This window comes from Anguilla rostrata, chromosome 15, assembly GCF_018555375.3.
Source record: "Anguilla rostrata isolate EN2019 chromosome 15, ASM1855537v3, whole genome shotgun sequence".
Lineage (NCBI taxonomy): Eukaryota > Metazoa > Chordata > Actinopteri > Anguilliformes > Anguillidae > Anguilla > Anguilla rostrata.
Window position 1 is genome coordinate 8,623,863 of NC_057947.1, and position 20,290 is coordinate 8,644,152.

General features: G+C 43.6%; 1 protein-coding gene across 2 annotated transcripts; it reads left to right on the forward strand.

Annotated features, from left to right (window-relative positions):
* Window positions 1-7,085: 7,085 nt before the first annotated feature.
* Window positions 7,086-20,096, forward strand: marchf7 (membrane-associated ring finger (C3HC4) 7). 2 transcript variants are annotated; one of them, XM_064311440.1, is made up of 11 exons: window positions 7,086-7,169; window positions 9,248-9,421; window positions 12,005-12,139; window positions 12,766-12,943; window positions 14,759-14,905; window positions 15,410-16,565; window positions 17,374-17,543; window positions 17,647-17,750; window positions 18,290-18,391; window positions 18,581-18,626; window positions 19,339-20,096. In XM_064311440.1, the coding sequence occupies exons 2-11, from the start codon at window positions 9,260-9,262 to the stop codon at window positions 19,434-19,436; spliced, it is 2,298 nt and encodes a 765-aa protein (XP_064167510.1). In that variant the 5' UTR covers window positions 7,086-7,169; window positions 9,248-9,259; the 3' UTR covers window positions 19,437-20,096. The 2 variants fall into 2 exon arrangements, with proteins under 2 accessions (XP_064167510.1, XP_064167509.1); XM_064311439.1 differs by having other exon boundaries at window positions 7,143-7,240.
* The last annotated feature ends 194 nt before the right edge of the window (window positions 20,097-20,290 follow it).

Consider the following 20,290-nt stretch of genomic DNA (forward strand, 5'->3'; position numbering starts at 1 on the left):
TTGCCTTTCCATTAGTCCATACTCTCTTAAAGGCTCCGCCTCCCCCGTGAACTGCTGGAGGCCGGTCGCACCGGACTGAATGGGGGAGCGGGCGTCACAATTCTTGAACCGAACAAAAGTTTCCACTGAAAGAATCCTGGGACAGGAGCAACCTAGGAGAGGGATAGGAACACCCTTCAGCTACGTTTGAACATAGAAATCGTTTGGCCCTTACCAGAAAGTGAAAAAGCATTGTCATTTGACCCAGGACTGAGGCTCACACAATGGTCACACAATGCAAGTTTCCTAAGTGGAATGCACTACTGAATAAGCACAAAGCTTCCAGCACAGATAGATATATAGCATTTGTTTCAAATAGCGAATCAGCCTTACGGTATATCGAAAGACTTAAATTACACAGCTCGCCATTCTACTCAATATAGCTTTGCTTCCATGACCTCTTTTAATGGGAGGCTATGTTAATGGCGGTCATTGTTTTTGTGCCGTTAATTTGAGCATTTTCCAGGGTAGAGAGGGGGAAGGAAACATGAGAGGTGTAGAACATGGGAAACAGATGGTCCACACTCTGGTTTAACTGCACCTACATTTGAAAAGGTGGGGGAGAGAGAACAAAGAAGGAAGAGGATTAATGTCTAATGAAACAACGAGGTTGAAAAGAAACCCTGGATTTAATGCAGAGGAAAATACTGGTTTAGCTGACAGTATTGCTTTTCTGTTAGGTAACAGTCACGTGTCACACAAATTATTTGCTCCTGAAACATCTCAGAACACATTTTTGAATCATTAGTGTCAACTGGTGAAGTGTTGATTTGCTACCAATTAATTTATGTTTCAAAGAGGCAAATGTATTACAGGTTCACTTTAAACACACATTTGATGCCTGCAGAATTGTGAGACATTTATGAAAGAGCTCTGTATAAACCTTACAGACAATTAGACGCATGTTAATTAATCACGTCAAATCACCGCAGACAAAAATGAGTTCTGTTTGACAACGCGTTTTGTCAGATGAGAATTTTTCTGTTGCTCATCTTACAGAAGTGAAGTCCACCACATCTTATTTTCAACCTGAGAACAATAGCTTTTATTTATGATTTTCACACAAGCAAAGCTTAAAAATAAATTTCTGAATCGAATTATCAAACAAAATGTGCGAATATATGTAAACCAACACTGTTTGCCGTCACTTTGTGGGGGGGGGGGGTGCTTGAAAATTGTTGTGCATACATATTGCAGAAAACCCACAGTTCTGCACATGTTTATGCTAACTGTCACTCCATGTCATATCTTACGCGTGCAAAACACTGTCCGGTTTAATTAGCAATATCAGGTCAGTGTAAATACTGTATTCTCCTGCAGGCAATGAGGAACATACGTGTGAAATGCCTTTAGCATTATTTGATCAAAAATAGGCCACATGGCGATACTCATAATAATGACAGAATTTCTTTGTGTATTGCTCTGCAGAAACAATCCATCTCGGATTAAAAGGGCAAGATGGAATTCAGGAAGCTGATGAAATGGGTAATGGAACTGAAACACTGAGAAAAAATGCCTTTTGTGTCTGAAAAATGAAGCGCTTTGACATACAATGTAATTACGAATGCGTGGAATCATTTTGAAGAATATCGAGCGAGACTTTTTGTTTCCATATTAACAGTCAATTAATTATGATAATCACCTCCTTGAAACAAACATCAGTTCAAAAACGTCTTCCTCAGCACTTTTGTGAAGATGAATATCATCACTATTTAATTGATTACCCTGCATTGCTGTTGGTTGTGGAAGTCAATAGGCTAATGATAACAATGCAAAACTGGGGGAACGTTTCCTCATAAACAGATCTCAACATTCAGGTTTTGCTTAAATGGTGGTTTAATATGCTTGTAAAATTAACAGGAATCAAAAGTGCAGTGAAGAAACACTGTGACTTCATACACCACAATGAACCTGCACAAACTATGAACTGGACACTAATCTGGCTGATGTAAATCTAAGTGTATTTTCTAAATAAACGCACTGATGCAAAAGGTGCATATAACTGTATTTTTATTAAAAATAGCACTGCATCACAATGAAAAATTGTTTAAAACTAGGCCTGTCCTGGAAATATGTGTTTATACTCATTTAGCATAGTACCTTATACAGCAGAATCACAGCACACACTCTTTGTGCAGACAATGGTGCACTCTCAGTGAGATTCTATTGTGTCCCCATATAATAAATTATTCTTTGTTGCATATTCATGCTTCCTAAGTCAAGGGAGACAAGGGGCTAGACAGAGTCTCGGAGCCTGGGAAAGTTTTTTGGGAAATGTTGGAGCGGCGAACGGGCAGAATTGTCACAAAGCATTCCTCAGTGATTACACATCTGGAGGAGCCCAGACAGGTCATTCCAGAGCTCTGCTCGAAGGCTGTTTATTTCCAGCCTACAACATTCTTTAAATGTAACTCAGTGATAAATGGAGAAAGAAAAAACTGCATGCTCAAATTGCACTTAATTTGTTACCACTTTAATTGTTGCACTCAAAATAGATGAAAAGGGGATTTTTAAAAAATGCACACAACAATTGCTTTGTGATGTGGAACTTAGAGGCAATGATTCAATGAGGGTTCTAGATTCAAGGTTGATTAACGCAGAGCTGAACACAATCTCAAAACTGCACGTTCTACTTACTACAACTGAAATAAATTGACAAGATTTACCTTCTGAGAATAATGAGCGAGTGCCTTATTAGAGAATTCAAAACAGTACACAGCTACACATAAACGAAAAGACGCAATGGACATAAACGCAGGCAGGATCTCTCTGGGTTTGCCCTCAGCGCACAACAGGAAGTGCAGTGGGAGTCCTATAGGATCACATGACCAGAGACACAGGCCACAAGACCTGAGATGGCAGTCTCAGGGTTCAGTGGGCCTAGTGTTTCACCTGACCTCATCATTTGTTTCTCTTTGATGTCATTTGATCTGAGCGATTAGCCTAGCTGCAGTCCGCGCTGCCATCTCCACCTGTTCTTTTACAACCTGGCTGACTTTATATCTAGATACCTTTACTCCCCAGCACCTCAAGGTTTTATATATATATGATAACCTCTCACAACTCAGATACAACAGACTGGGACAAACTGAGTTTCGTACTGACGACTGCTCTCTGTCAATTGCAGTGTAAACATTATTCCTGGGTCAAAGGCCTGTCTGTTTCGGTCTATGAACTGTAGATATAAACCTAATAGAATAACAAGACCTGAGTCACCCTGCGCATTCATAATGTCACTCTAAAACCATGAGCAATCACACGCAAAAAACTGAAACAGCCAACATTCTGCAGTTGCAATTTTAAGGAAAGGTGTTGACAACACGAAGCTATTTCAACAACTTAGTGCATACTTCATACATGCTTGTATAAACTGGATAATAAAAAATATCCGTTTTCTACACAGTTTAAACTGATATTTGTAATAATTTATAGTACATCAGGACATGAAGGCAATTACAGCAAAAATGTAATACCAGTGGGAGTGTTTATATGAGATTCGCTTTTATCAAAACTCTGTATATAAAATGATCTGCACTGCCTTTGATATTTACTGTTCAAATTAGTATCTAATTAGCATTGTTTACAATGATTCTAATTAGCCGCTGTATGACAAATAAATAAATAAATAAATAACACAAACACGCTAATAAGGAATCACTGCAACCTGTTTATGTTGAAACTGAAAGTAGCGCTCTAGAAGTACAAAATTACGAGTCACTTCCACCCCCTAGTGGCCATGACACCTACTTATCAGGTTTCCTGCAAAGCGTCCCTACTGTAGTTTTTAGACATTAAACAACTCAAGTGTATTGCGTTTTTGAGTAATATTTAAAAAGGACAATATTTGGTAATCAGGCTTGTTGTCTACTTACAAGTGTAAAAAAGTGGAGCTCTTGGGTACTGGATACAGTACATATTTAAAATGAAAGGACACATTAAATATTAACCTTAAAAAATGTTTTTAAACAACTGAGCTCACGTTCACCTCTCTCTGAATTTCAATTTCCCATTGAACATTTAATTTTCTGATAGAAGAATATCATGCAGCAAACAAAATGTGAAAACACAAAAATGGCAGGCAATTCACAGACAGGCCACAGTACATACGCTCACAGGGCAGCCCCGTGGAGGTGGTGGAGAGTGACATCGGAGCGCCACAGGGAACGGCGCCGTCTCCTTTCCTGTTCACCCTCCGCACATCAGACTTCAGGTACAACTCTAGGCCTAGTCAACCCCAGAAGTTCTCCGGTGACTACCCCATTATCATGCGTCAGCGAGGACAGCGGTGATGAGTGTAGAGGTCTGGTGGTGAGCTTAGTCGGATGGTGTGACAAGAATCGCCCGCAGCTCAACGTCAGCAAGACCGAGGAGCTGGGGGTGGACTTTTGATGGAGCAAGAAGCCACTGACACCTGCCGCCATCCAGGGTGAGGTGGTGGAGGGGGGTGGACTCATAGTCCCTGGGAGTACACCTTAATAAGCCTGGGCAGGGCTGACAGCAACTGTTGTGCTCTACAGGAAAGGACAGAGCAGGCTGTTCTGTCTGAACAGGCTCAGGGCCTTCAGTGTGTACACCAGGCTACTCGGGATGTTCTACCGGTCTGCCTAGTAGCCAGTGCACTTTTCTTTGCCGTGGTGAGCTGGGGAGGCAGCACCAAGACTGGTGAAGCCAACAGACCCACTAAGCAGGTCAAGAAGGCCAGCTCAGCTATGGCTGAGCCTGGGCAGCCTGGAGGTAACAGCAGAGGGAAGAATGACACATACACACACATACACACACACACACACACACACATAGCCACCAACACTGCCCTGCATCCCAATTACACTGGACTGCACTCATCCTTGTACAAGAACTGCACTGCTATGCACTTGTATGCGGTGGGAGAGTATTTCATTGGTTCCAATACACCAGACAAGATCAGTAAAGTGTAGAAAAGTATTTGAATCCAAAACAACTACATATTTAACCCAGGTCTGCTACGTTGTCATTATCTGATAATGTTTGCACTACTGCAGCATTGCTATCAGTACCACATGACTATTATTATCGGCTATACTGTATGTAAATGGTAGTTAAATGGCTCTATTTTATTTCATACATAGCTGGTCTTTTTATCCTTTTTATCTTGTTAAATTTTATACATATTTCTCGCACTGTTCTATTTTTCACCTGCTCCTGCAATTACCAAATTTCTCCATGGGGATTAATAAAATGCTATCTATCTATCTATCTATGGACAGATTTTCTTGTCACATCTGTTGTGTTTTTCTTCTCTTATTTATTTATTCTATTGGTTTACATTAAGTTCAGGACAATAGAAAAGTGGATGAGACATTGCTTTTTTATTTTAATGAACTTTTTAACATGTCCTCAGTAGACATAAATAAGTACACATTTCACTATGCTTTTCCAAGATACTAGAAACATGCATGATTGCATTTCACTGTCAAGGAAACCAGTTCAAAATGTTTACACCACCCATTCATAATTGATAATTAGTACTATTTAGTATATACAAGGTGTGTTGAATAGCATGAAATGTGCCCAATAACTAATTTAAATATCTTCCTTATAAATAAATAAATTTGAATATACTGGTTTGGTTACCTTTCTACGATCGAACATAACTGTACTTTAGAATTAATTTGATTGTTGGTCGATTAAAAAAGCTTCAAAAAGATCCATAAACAAACCAGATAAACAGAAATACATAAGCTAATTGTTTTCATTTTGGGATTACCTAAATCAGGGGTTCTCAATCATACCCAGAAAGGGTCGGTGTGGGTGCAGGCTTTTGCCCTTTCTGGATAAGACTGAGGACAAATAATCTAAATGATTTGGTTTGGTTTTGTTCAAGCAGATTTAAATGTTAAAGCAAACATTTTGCAGGAAAGCTATTTCAAAAATAACATGAAAAAAAGACAATTTTTGCTGTCCCTAATGAAGAGTAAAAATCATATTTAGTAAAAAGGTCATTGAACCTCCATAAAGGTTTTTACACATTTTTTATTTATTTTTTGCTGTCTAAGGTACTGAAAAATTACAGTGATCACAGTTTTTACTGGGTAAACAAGATACTGTACAAGTATTTAAGCAATTATAGCCAACTACATTTTCTCACCCTATGATAATTATCGGTTAGAAACCTTGTTTCATCCATATTTCCACCAACTGTTTTTCTTATTCAGAGAGCCACCCAGTGATTACTTAAGTCATTCTTCAGAATAGAGACTGTCTGTCTAATTGCTTTGTCCACAAAACATTTTTACTGATTCATGTTCACAGTTTTTTGTGGTGTATGATGATGATGATGATGATGATAATAATAATAATAATAATAATAATGTTGATCACACTGGTAATAACTTTTGCATGCATAATTTTAAAATTATGTCTGCTACTTGACCCTGACATCTAAAACTGGTTCTCAACCTCGGTCCTGGTGACTCACTGCGTACGGTGGCTTTTTTGTCAAAGCCAAACGCTTGATCAGTTAAGGATGTTGAAAATGTTTATGTTTTACCATAGCCATGGCATAAACAGGTTTGGCTTGTTGCCATTTGCTGTACTCATTCATTTCACAGATGGTTCCTAGGTTTACAATTAAAAATGGAACCTCTTTCAACTCTTTCAGTTGGTCTGATTGATAGAAATTCCTGGAATGTGAATGTGGGAAATTTATTTTTAGGGCATGCATAGCTATTTCTAGCATAGTGCGGCTTTAAGGGGGCAAGTCATCCTTTCCTAGACTGTCAAAGTGTCTAATTAAGAACAATTTGCAGTTGGTCACAATACAAACCTTGTTACGTTTGGAACAAAAAGCAGCATGCACAGCGGCCGTTCAGAACCGGGGTTTGGAAACGCAGATTTTAAATAACAAACTGGGTTGTCTCATAATTCAAATGCTTCCCTGAGACAAGTCAAGGGGGGCCATTGAAGTAATGACGGACAGTGGGTCACGCCGACCCAATTACTGCGTGTATAGGCTATGGTGTCCGTCAATCACGCTGGTAGAAAAAAATAGTCCTTCCATTGGGTATCTGGGTACACTATAAATCACGTGACCCCACTGTATCAACACACCACCGCCATTCCAATGGTGAGAGAAGGTAAAGAGCAAATCAAAGGTGAGACATCGCAGCTACTCTATGAGGGAGTAGCAGACTGATTGACCATAACAAGTCGTTAGCTAGCGATGGTAAATGCGCCACATACAAGATCAGTAGTGCACGAATTTAAACATATGTTACAAAATAATTTTATGGCAAACTGCAAGCGAATGCTGAAAAAACAAGGCCCTGCTGGCTAGGTTGCAATTAGCTTGCAAACTAGCTAGCCAGCTATTGTGCTTGCTTTGGGGAGCTGTACGCATTTAGCCAATCCTTGCTAACTATCTTGCTTTTCTTGAAAACTTTATAGCTTTCCAGCTAGCAGCAATATTATTTTTGCTTGCGGCTTACAAATTAAAACACGGCATGGCGTTCAGCGTTGCAGATACAGTTAGGTAACTTGGCTGGGTACTACGCTTTTTAAAGGACTATATAATGATACATTTCATAACGCTAGTTGGCACAGAAGCCTTGACTTTTTCACTGGACAACAAGCTAGCTAGCTAGTCGCTGATAATAAATTTTGGAAAGGGCTAATTGGCTAACGTTAGCTATAAAACGGCAAGATGGCTCCGGTAGTGAATTTGCAACTTATTGCAATTATGCAGTGACTGACAGCGAGCTTCGACGCACTTGTTGAAAACAGCTGTGTACTCTAGGTAGTTGGCAAACCAGTTTATTATGACAGTTTGTTAGCTGGCAAACGTTGTAATTCCTATTTACCGATTGCTAGCAATGGCTAACATTAAGGGTGTGGTATAGAAGTTCTGTATTCTACTAGACGAGTATGTTAAATGTGTCTTCCGTATACTGGCATTTAAATAACAAAAAATGTTAGCTTACTAGCTAGGTGGATTGCTAATGTTGATTGCCAAGTCCCAGTCCTTGCGGTTTTATTTTGCAGAGCCAGACATTTTGAAATGTCATGCTGTTGAGTTCAGTCACTTGAGTCTCAGCTGGCTAATGGTGGCAAGCATGCGACACGAAGACGTTGGAAATACAATATTTGATGTGTTTTCAACAAAGTGGTGTTTCATTCATTAAATTTCCTGTTAACGAAAAAACATGTCATTTAACTGCAGGCAGATTAAAATGGGAGTATGTTAAAGTAAAGGTAGCTAACCGCACACAATAGCTTTGCTAACTGCTTTCTTTGAAGTAAGTATTTAGTGCTTCACGAGTCAAGTGGCATTTTTATGCGAAGGGTTTCAGTTCTGCCTTAGATGAAATGCCACCCCGAATGTGGAACTTACTTCCCCCTGAATACAATACGACACTAAATTGGCTCTGTTGATACAGTTGCCAATATTTTACCATTCAAGGTAGTCATTTCCGATTTGTCCTGCTACAGGCCTTGCATCAGGGTCATTTTGACCCGGCTGTTCAGTTTTATACGGGACACTGTTGTGTAAACAAACGAGGCAGAGCTTGGATATGCTTTTATTATTGCTTAAATTAGAATTATGCCTGTAAATTCAATGTAGGTTCAATTGTTTTAGTAGCTTAAATGGTCAAGGGGAGAAAAGGCCTCTCTTACAGTTTCTGTGCGCTCTTTGGTGAGCGTGATTATTTTTAGATCACTGTTATATTTGTGCTATTGCTGCAGCTTATTAAATTTTAGTTGGTTGCAGAGACTGGACATGAAGGCACTCCAATTGGATTTGTCTGCTTGTTTCTGCATCATATCAAGAGCAGCCTGTATTTCTGTATAATCTCCTGAAGTATTGGGCCTCTTACCTGTATATTGGACTGTGTTTGTTTTGTATATGAACAATATGCATGCCACAACGCACTGAATAGCAATGCATAACTGTATGAATTAAGTATGGGGGGCTGATTACGCAAAGTGAATAACTTATTTTTGTTGTGCTCCTCTAAAAAGGCAACATTATTGAAAGTTGTATGAATGTCAATTTACTTTGGATCTGGTAATCTCGCCTACAAACAAATTTTTTTCTTTTGCCTTCAGAACATTTTACGACTAGCACAAAGTGCCCAATCTGGGGTTTCAGTACACAAAATCCTACCTCTACAAGTTTGCACGGTTTACATACACCATTGACAGAGATAAATATTTGTTCATGCTTTCTCCTCAGAGAAAATCCAAGATGGATTCCAAATCCCGTAGGTTGCCATCATCGCTATCCTCTGATTCATCATTCTCCTCTTCCTCGTCCTTGGGTTCCAGTCGACTTTATGGCAGAAGCAGTGTGCTGGGCAGTGACCGATACACAAGGATGTCCTCCATTAAACTGGACACGGAACACCAGGTACCGTGCTCGGTGTACAGGTTTAAATACGTGATTGATTTTGCTTTCATGTTTCATGATTTAAATCTTCGCCTGTTTTGGACTGCATAGTCCTTAAAACGTTGTAGTCTATTGACTGTGAGCCCCCTCATGAGTACAATGGCACCTTCGTCAGCTGCAAGCCCTTGCAGCATCAGTGTGATTGGCAAAAACAGATCACATGATCAAATGGAAGATGTAGGACCTTGCTGCTGATTGGTTGTCTTAACTATTTCAGTGATGATGTTTTTTTCTGGAAGCAATTCATGTGGTCTCTGAAGTTGGGATGTTTACTACCTCATCAGTTTTAACTGAAGAAAAAAAAGACTAAAAGAAAGGCAATGCACTGGATGGTGGCCGCGATCGTTATTTCGCTCAAAAATATTCAATAATTATCATTATTGAATGTCGTCCAGCCCTATTGGTGAGTATAATATCGAAATTCACACTGGGACTTTGAATTGGCTGTTCTGGAAAACTCGAGTCAAAATTGAAACCTTTGTATGTTTACATTTCCATTTTATTCTTTTATTTTATATGTTTATTTTTTGCGGGATGACCGAAATGTTGCGTTCACTCAGTAAAGTGAGTTTTTAAAATTTTGGTGTGTGGATATTTTTTCCTTTTTGAGCGAATTACAATTAGTTACAATTAGAAATGGCCTATATTCGTAAGTCACCAATATAGCTATTCATGAGAGTGCAATGAATGGGCCATAACACATAGGTAGTCCTTTGTCAGTGGAACCAACATGTGGAATGGAAGGTAGAGAGGCTTATTTATTTTGGGGGGGGGGGGTGTAGAGAAATGTAGGATGGATGTAGGCGAGGAGAGAAGGTATTGAATGTTTTCAAATGAAAGACAAATGAAAGGGGATTATTTGACTGTGCTGAATTGATTTGCATGGTTACAGGTCAAATTGACCTGTGAAATAATGGCTGTGACTAGGTTGCAACATCATAGAAGGGTTTAGATTTCACTGGAAGAATTTTGTTTTGTGTCGTCTGGCTAGTTTCAAAATTGAAGCCAATATGTGCATGTTGGTTTAACCGATAAAATCTGTGTAGTAAATGATGGTGCTTTATTATTATTATTATTATTATTATTATTATTATTATTATTATTAGTGTTTGCAGCCTGGCTGTAAATCCTGTACTTTATATGCTAGAATAGTCGGCTGCATTTGTCCCAGTTAATCTGAATGTTTTTAATCAGGGGACTTTTACTCTCATGTTCATTATCAAGATGCCTTGAGAATGGAGTCTAAGCTCTCACTTTTTAAAAGTTGAAAATATTGTTTGTTGTTTTTTCAGGGGCGTCTCGCATGTCATTTTACAGTTTCAGAATGACTTCATTTAGGCCTAGTTGCTGTCAGGTTGAATGCCGTCGTTGCTTTTGAGCTCACGTAAGAGAACAAACGAGAAGCGACAGAATTCTCTGAGGATTAACTCTTTTTTTTCTCTCTCTCCTCTCCCCCTTGCTTGACTGTGGGTGTGAGGTCTATCTGAGTGTAGGCTCACTAAAAAAAATGCTCCCAGTTCTTTTCCAGCGACAGGCTTTTCATGTGCAGGTATTCATGTTACCACCACCATATTAGCAGGTCTTTTTATAGGCACGTCTGTATTCCTGGAACCCTATCGTTCAGCTGGCTTGTCACTGGTTCTGGAGATTAAGTTTCATTAGAGCTGAAAGCTGTTTTTGTCACACCTGTGGGAGAGCACCCGTCTCCTGCTCTGGTACCGGCAACATGTCCGCGTACGTGTCGTCATGTACAACAGGCCGAGAGAACACCTCGGCAGGCTGTATTTACTACATTTCTGAATGGCCGTGCGTTCGGTAGCACGGCGTGCTGTGCGGCAGTGTCGTTTGCAGGGTAAATCTGAACAATCTCTGCCACGGCAAAATTGCGGTGATGCAAACTTTCAGCGATATTCGCATAAAAGAATAGTCCACTTGAACATAACATGGCGTCCGTGTTCATCTGGTGACTAGCACAAAGCATGGAGTATACCCGTTTTTCAGAAATGTCAAAAGACTTGCGTTCACAGTGGCTGTTTCAACGTCGATTAGAATTGCAGTGCTGTCACATTGCTGTTGAAAATGCTAACCGCTAAGGACTTGCTGTTGAAAAAAACTTGAAATGTCTTGCACAAATTCAAATGAGAATGACTTGCCTTCTTGCATTCCTGTGTTGTGTTGTACTTTTGATATGGTCATGTTTATAGCTCCACACAAGAGCTGTGCCCTCTGGTTCTGCTTCTCCCTTTCAGCAATCTATCACCTCGCTTTCAACATACTTTCCTGTTGCCACATAGCTCGACTTGTCTGGCCAGCTGACGTGTTTAAAGAGCCTTCAGTATAATGTAAACTGTTATAAGTCAGAAGGGTCCAAACAAAACGTGTGCTAATGCACAATTCCTCGCCGTTCACGGTAACTGCAGGTCAACTATCACTTTAAAGTCAGTTTCCATGTATTAGAGTTCAGTGCGTGTCCCTATTTGTTTGCCAGACTGTTGCTCAGCATGCCTGTAATCCATCTTGGTTTGTGTGTAAATTTTTTCCCAGAGTTCCAGGTTTCAGAGCACGTCCAGAGACTACGGTGTCCCGGAGAGCCGGCACTCCAGCTGGAAGCTGGCCTCCACCCCGGTGTCATGTGACCGCTCCTGGGCCGACTCCTCTGTCGGAAGCAGGAGCAAGCTGGTAACGTGCTGAAATCTACATCTTATGCATCCTCCCCCACCCTGCTCTCTGGGGAAATTCTCACACACCATGCTCATGGGCCAACTTGACCGAAGTGTGACTTGTGCTGGGGTGTGTGCTTTATCTGTATCCCATGTAGCCCATTGTAATCGGTCCCCACCACAGCAGTGTGTAAATCGCCCCTGTTTGGAAGTGCTGGGGTGTGTGCTTTATCTGTAGCCCATGTAGCCCATTGTAATCGATATAGCTCAGGAGGTAAGACTGATTGTCTGGCAGTCGGAGGGTTGCCGGTTCAAACCCCGCCCTGGGCATGTCGAAGTGTCCTTGAGCAAGACACCTAACCCCTAACCTCTAACTGCTCTGGTGAATGAGAGGCATCAATTGTAAAGCGCTTTGGATAAAAGCGCTATATAAATGCAGTCCATTTACCATTTTACCATAATCGGTCCCCACCACAGCAGTGTGTAACTCGCCACTGTTTGGAAGTGCTGGGGTGTGTGCTTTATCTGTAGCCCATTGTAATCGGTCTCCACAGCAGCAGTGTGTAACTCGCGGTTCTTTGGCGGCTGTTGGGACAGCCGGAAGCCGAGGCAGACCGCGAACCTAAGCCAGACCGCGCGCTGCAGTTTAATTCTCAGGGGGACTCTGAAAGGCGGTTGGGGACGTACTCGGGGCTTCTCAGCGCGACGCAGGATGGGGACTCCAAAAGGCCCAAGCTGTCCTATACCAGCAGAGCGTCGCAGTCCGCTAACTCCTCTTCGCCAGCAGTGGGCAGCACCAGCTCCCGCCTCAGCAGCGTCTCAGGTATCCCTTCTTGGTAACTGACCACAGACAGCGAGTCTGTTTGCAGAAACGGTCTGGGTTATTAATAAGTTTCGAGAAGCGTCTCATGAAATCCACGCAAAGCAAGTTTTTACTTGTTTTTAAATGTACGCCCCAATTACTCTTTGCAGTCTGGCTGACAGTGCCATTTTCTTCACAGTACATTACAGTACAGTAACGACAGTCAACTTTGTGTAAATTGAACTGCTGTGTTTGTTTTTTGTTTTTTTTCTTCCTAATCGGTTACAAGTATTTCTCAGTACTGAGTTCACTTTTTCAAAACTCTTCACACAGCACAACAGCAGTCTGTGGACCAAACTGTGAAGGATTTTTTTCCATTGCTTTGACACCCAATGCATTCAGTGACCACAGCTTGCAAAATTTGTATTCCTTTCTCTCTCAAGCTCAACCACTAGCAAAAATGTATCTAAAGCCTATTTTGCAAATGTTAACATGCTCTTTTCAAAACGGTTAAATTTAAAGTTCAAAATCTAACATAAAAAATAAAACTGGACAGAAATTTACTAATTCACCAATATAATACTGAAGTATATTCAGAATCCCAGGTTATGGAGACAAATGGGCATAAACTATTGGTTGAAGTTTCAGTACGTAAATGAGACATTGCCATCACAGTCATTTTCAATTTGAGGTATTTTCGCTTTCATTAAAATTACCACCGTTACCACCTATACAATAAAAGATTTTTTTAACGTAAAGATGGACACAGTAAGGAGTAGAGAAGTGGCTGACAGAGGAAGACAAACGAGAAGAAGACTTAAGATCTGTAGTCTCAGATGAGATTAGGGCTGATATTATTGATGTGGTAAATCATGGTTATCTTTTAGAGATGCTGGTCAGAGAATGCAGCCAATACTGCAGACCACTCAACAGTGGTATCTTGTGAATGTTTTTTTTTTTTTTTTTCTTCTAGTGAATTAACAGATCAAACATGCATTCTGCAAAAGCATCTCACTGCACTTTATAGAAGATATCTATCAATTTATACATTTCTACTACTGTCAACGATAACAAAGGAGGAAAAAAAGAAATTGGAAGGCACAAAATGATTTACTTTGCCAAATATTGACAAAAGGATGCATCTACTGTAATGCTCCCCGTTAGTGTTTTTAGGCCTCTGTGTTATGATTGACAGAGTGTTCTTTGTGGAGAAAACTAGTGCTAGTGTTTTGGTGGAATGATTTGCTGTGTGTTGCTGCAAAACTATGTGAACTGAGTTCTGGAAATAGTGAACTCTACTGAAGCTCTGAAGCTTGGAGGGAATACTGTGCTGGTTGGCAGTGTTGTATGATGGTTAAGGAAATGGCCTTGTAGCCACACGGTTGCAGGTTTGATTCCCAGGTACGACACACCCGTTGAGAACAAGGCGCTTAATCTGAATTGCTTCAGTATATCCAGCTGTATGAATGGATATTATGTAAAAATGTAAAAAGCCGTGTAATTCACTTCGGATAAAAGCGTCTGCCGTCTGCTAAATGGGCATAATGTAATGCAATGCTGGCTGCAAAAGACTTCACTTCTGTTGCAGTTTCGCAATGCACAGAAAGAGCGTTGAAGCATACTGTGGAACATGCTCATTTTTGAGAAGAGGGTGTGGGATACACATCCAAATTATTGAGGGAAGATGTGCTGAAAAGTGTCTTTTAAAATGTTTTCTCCAGCAACTTAATTGCAAATTACAATATTAATTACCGAAATTGCCTTTGAGAAATGTGTTTTAAATGAACGTTTTTGAAAAACATGAAGTTGAATAACGAACCGATACCTTCTGTTCAGATTATTCATGGAAGCCGTACAGCCCCCTGTCCAGATCTTCGGTTTCCTCTTCATCGTCCTCGGAGGGGCTTCGTTCTCACAGGGACCTGGAGGACAGGAGCGAGACGCCTCTCTCTAGCCACAGGAGCACCGGGCTGTCCTCTCTGTGTGAGTGCCCGCAGCCTTTGTCCTGTTTAAGAAGAACAACGGCTACGGATAGGCGCAAAGTCCGGTTTTTAATTTCACGAACTGCGAACGATCTTTATGTTGAAATGACAGAACATTCTGAAGCCAAAGAGCCGCGTTTGTCAGTTTGATATTTCCCTCCAGCTGATCGTCTGCTTCGTTTGATCACTCTTTCTTGAGGGTATAAAGTTGCATTATGTCCTGGAGGGAAGCGTGCTGTGTTGGTGTACAGTTGAGAGGCTGTGTTGGTGCACAGTTGAGAGGCTGTGTTGGTGCACAGTTGAGAGGCTGTGTTGGTGCACAGTTGAGAGGCTGTGTTGGTGCACAGTTGAGAGGCTGTGTTGGTGCACAGTTGAGAGGCTGTGTTGGTGCACAGTTGAGAGGCTGTGTTGGTGTGCACACAGTTAAGAGGCCGTTCTGCCTGTTGTGATGTTGGTGCTGCGGAATGAGCCGGAAGCCCACTGATTGTTGGTGTTTGTGCTCCAGATCGGCCGGACCGCCTGACGTCGTCGTACGCACAGGGGGCGCGGCCCAAGGACACCCTGCAGTCCTCCGGCCGCCTCAGCGCCTCCCTCAGCCGCCGCCCGCCCTCAGACTACCACCCCTCCCTGCTGGCCCGCGACTCCTGCAGGAGCGCCTCCCGGACTCCGGGCTCCGCCCCCCCGAGGGCGTCGGAGTCGCCGGCCGGCTCCCTGGGCCCCGAGCCGCGGGGCGGCGGCTCCTCCTCTCGCCCCTGCTCCTGGTACGTGCCCCTGTCGGAGCGGAACGCCCCCGCGACCCCTCCCCCTCCCGCCCCCAGGCCGGCGGCGGACGCCGGCGACTCGGACGGCCGGCGCACCACCAGGCAGCTGCTGTCCCGGCTGGCCAACAGCATGTCCTCCAGCCTGTTCTCCAGGAGGTCCAGCCAGGACTCCCCCGGCTCGGCGCCCAGGTCCGTCGAGTCCTCGGACGCCTCCCCCGACCTCCGGAGGGAGGAGAGCTCCTCGCAGAGCGCCGACAGCAGCGGGAACAGCAGCCCCGACGGCTCGGACCGGAGGGGGGGCTCGGACGGCTTCGCCTTCCTCCGGCGGCGGCGGCGGCAGCAGCAGGGCCTGGCCCCGGTGCTGGAGACGCGCGGCGGCGAGCCGGACCCGGACCCCGGGCGAGCCCCCGCCGCCTGGCTCTCGTCCTCGCTGCGGAGCCGCTGCCCGCCCCTCTTCTCCCGCCGCCGCAGGGAGGGCCGGGACGAGACCGCCCGCATGGCAACGGTCTCCAGGGACGCCCGCCGGGGCGCCAAGCCCCCGCTGGGGGGCGGGGGCGCCGCGGAAACCGAGGCCGCCGACGGGGACCGGGACGAGGACGACGGGCGGGAGGAGGAGGAGGAGGACGACGAGGGCGAAGGGGCCGGAGCCGCGGGTCCCCTGGGGGCCACGGCCTCCGGCGTCTCGGGCCCCATCGCCGGTCGGGCCGCCCGAAGGCTGGCCGGAGTCTCCCCGAACTCCCTCTTCCGCATCTCTGTGCCCCCGTCCCTGGAGAGCTCCCTGCCCGAGAACGTCATGATCACGGTGGACATCATGGCCGCCGGGAGGGCGGGCGACAGGCAGGAGAAGGAGAAGCCGACCTCCTCCAGGGACCCCGAGAAACTCAGGAAAATCCAGGAGAGGTAATGAGCGGGCGGCTGAGTGCATCCTGTAGACTCTCCAGACACCACCGTGTGTTACATACGCAGACTGCCCTGGGAGAATAGCTCCGCTGTTCTATTATTCTAACACTGGCCGCTTAACCGCGTTCTAAAGTGTTGGCTTCCTGCCTTTTGTCAAGGGTGATGGAAGGACATCATACACATTCTAGATGAATAGAAATGTATTATGGACATTTCAGATTAGAGAAGGTACGGAAAATGCATGTAAAAACCAGTGGGCAAAAAACAAAACCATAGGTTGATTTGTAGGCATAAACTAGTTGGCATCCGTTACTACACATCCATAGCCAGTCAGTGCATAAAAAAGAAAAGGAGTCTCATTAAAGCAGGGTGTCAAACTCCAGTCCTGGAGGGCTGCAGTGTCTGCAGGTTTTTGTGGTTTCCTTTCAGTCAGCAGCCAATTAAGGCCTTGGAAACAAGGCATGTGAACTCTTTAGCCAATCAATAACTTTTGACCGCTGCTGAAACGCACCAATAAAACCAGCAGATACTGTGGTGATCCAGGACTGGAGGTTGACACAACTGCCTTAAAGAAATCACATTCCATTCACATGTAGCTTTTGTTAACCAGAATACCCAATTTAATAACATTAAAAAAGCCTGAACAGAAGCGTAAGGAGCAGCAGTGTCATTTTTTCCTCTGTCTAACTGACGTGCTGGTATTTGTGTGCAGTCAGCCGCACACTGCCGTGTTTAGAAGGCCGTTGGTTCAAGGCCAGATCTCCCGTCTGCGGCTCGGACTCTGAGAGCTCGCTCTTCTCCCGCTCAGCCTCCTGTTGGAGGAGTCGGACGAGGACGAGGCCGACCTGTGCAGGATCTGCCAGATGAGGGAGGAGTCCCCCGCCAACCCCCTGCTGGAGCCCTGCAGGTGCACCGGCAGCCTGCAGTACGTGCACCAGGACTGCATGAAGAAGTGGCTCCGCTCCAAGATCCGCTCCGGTAAACGCTCTCTCCCACCACCACCCCTATTAACTCCCAATAACGAGTCGGGCAAATCCGCTCCTCCGGCCAAACTGAACGCCTGTGCCTCTCCCGTGCTCAGGTTCTAACCTGGACGCCGTCACCACGTGCGAGCTGTGCAAGGAGAAGCTGCACCTCAACATCGACAACTTCGACATCAACGAGCTGTACAGGACACACGAGAGGGTGAGGCCCGGCCCTAGGCACTACACAATATGCACGGGTCAAATAGGTAGACTGTTTAAAATGCTGCAGCTCTTTAGCATTTTAGATGCTGGTAAAATATGAAAACACTTGCAGGTCACTGAGAATTGTATATATATATATTTTTTTTTTTAACAAAACAATCACACAAAAAAACTGTTCTGAATATTGGTGGAAATGTTTAAAAAAAAAAAAAATAAAATGTAATTCTGTAATCTGCTGCTGTTAAAAGGATTAGAGTACTTCATATGAAGTGTATTGTCCAGTTTTGCAAATTTCAGAATGTCTATCGTAGAAGTCCTCCAGCTGTAAGGTTGATATGTAAAATTTGTAAGACTTCCTTCTCCTTATTTTGCAACATTTGTTATTTGATGTTCTCTGCTGCCAGAAAGGGAAGATGAAGTGCTGGGTTTGTGCTGCGCAGCGACTAGTACCCTGGCTGATATGGTGCTGATAAAGCTACCTGCCCTCCAGATTAGAGTAGCCATTTTAGGTCACGTGACTGTGTTGCCCCCCCCCAGTCTGAGTACGAGTTCATCAGCTGCGGCCTGTACCTGGTGGTGCTGCTCCACCTGTGCGAGCAGAGGTTCTCAGACGTGCTAGGAGCAGCCACCGACGCAGGGGTAAGGCTGTCTCCCCCCTCATGCTCAGAACCCACAACCCTGAACACGCTTTAATTCGATTGCCCCTTTCGTGGGATGGTTCTACATGTGTAGCCCTGGGTTAATTTCTTCTTGATGTAACTCTGTAACTTGTAAATGTTTCAACACATTGTTAAATGTAGCTTAAAACATTTTCTCCCTCTCGCTCAGTTTTTCAACCTGGCGAGAACTCTTCATCAGATGGACGATCTCGAAAGTACGTTTTGAATTTCTTTTGGGTGCTGGCGGTGATGATCGCATGCTGTTGAAATAAAATTGCACTTTGAAATATTTACTGATTTCACTGAGCCAGAGGTCAGCTGCCTAAAAATGCTGCCTCAAGTTTTTTTGAGGTTTGAACTTTTAATATAATCCTAACCACTCAAGTCTCAGAAACTGGGTGAGTATAAGGAGGGTGTGCTGGAAAAATTCAATCCTGAAAGCTTTGCATATCTGCCAGCATACCATACTTCATTTCTGCAAAAGCCTGTTAAATAAACTAAATCTGAGGTCCATTTTAAAATGTCAAAAGTGCTCAATAGTGCATGCCAGTTTGGCAGTTATTTAAAACCGCCATTTTACACCGCTCGTCTTAGAACATGATGGTGGAAAATGTGACCTTTTTGCAGTCCACTAATTTCTAAGGCCTTTGTTTATATATAAGGCTTATTTATTGTCATTGTATAAAATGCTGTATGTACTGTGTTGGTGGTTACAGAGGAAGAAAAAAATGTATTTTGGAGTTGCTCTTAAAACATTGAAATGCAAAAATCGTCCATCGTCGCCGTTAATTCTGAGGCGTAGTATTGCTTTTTAACACACACCGATTTGTCCATCTCTTAAGAGCGAAGCAGTAGTACTTTGTAGTTAAACTATATCACAAACTGAAGCGAACGCAGGTGAGACTTGGACTCTTTCCCCTCCTGCAGGCTCCTACGGGGAGTCCGAGGAAGACGCGGCGCAGGACAGCCGACCCTCCATCGATTTCTCCGACTTGGAGGACGGCGACGACGAAGAGGAGTATTAAAGATGGCGGAAGTCACCGTTTCCCCGCGAACGCATGGCCAGACGCTGTGCCTTTGAGGATGTCTCTGGCCCGAGAGAAAATGGAAACCAACCGCAAATACGTATGACAAAAAAAAACAAAACAAAAAAACACTTGCCTTAAGGGTTGTTTTTCCGATGTATAAATTTCTCACAGGGAATGGTTTTCGTTTTCAGTTTTTGTGTCATCGAATGCTCGTGCATATTGGGTCAACTCGTTGGACTTTTATACCATAAGTGCTTTAAACGATTACAAGATAAAAGCCGGACCCACTGGAGTAAATTGGTGCGGTGGGGGTTGAGTAGGCTCTGTGCACTTGCACAGTCTTATTCTCGTGACGTTTCGGGCGACGCAAATGGCACACTGCTTATTTGATGTTTCCGTCTGCACTGGAGAGGGGGAAGGCTTTCTGAGATGAAACTGGAGTGGGTACTCCGTTCCCCCCTTTTAAAATGCAGAGGTTTTTTTTTTTTTGCTTTGAACACGATCATATGTGCAATTGAGAAAAAATTAAAAGAATTGGGATGTTTAAGACTTCTGTCAAATCATATCACCTGTGTTTATGTTGCATTCTCAATGTGTTGCTTGGCCTACAAAGTTGTTTTCCTGTTTTAATTATAATAAAGATTTTGATGTACAGTCCATGTGCTTTAAATTGAAAGGACGAGCACCTCACTTTCACACACATGCGTCTAATTTAGGCGCTTCCACATTAACACCATAAACCGCAGCAATTAAACACATTTGAATCTATATAAAGTGGACGTAATGTAACCCGCAAAATGGCTTCACTACCAGTGAAAGCACCAGTTGGTCATCAGTAGGTTGTCCTATCT

Bases quoted from the DNA above. Each gene is read 5' to 3' on its own strand.
- marchf7 (XM_064311439.1), top strand. The intron at 17,544-17,646 runs GTAAACGCTCTC...TCCCGTGCTCAG, and splicing joins CCGCTCCAAGATCCGCTCCG to GTTCTAACCTGGACGCCGTC. The intron at 18,627-19,338 runs GTACGTTTTGAA...CCCCTCCTGCAG, and splicing joins TCAGATGGACGATCTCGAAA to GCTCCTACGGGGAGTCCGAG.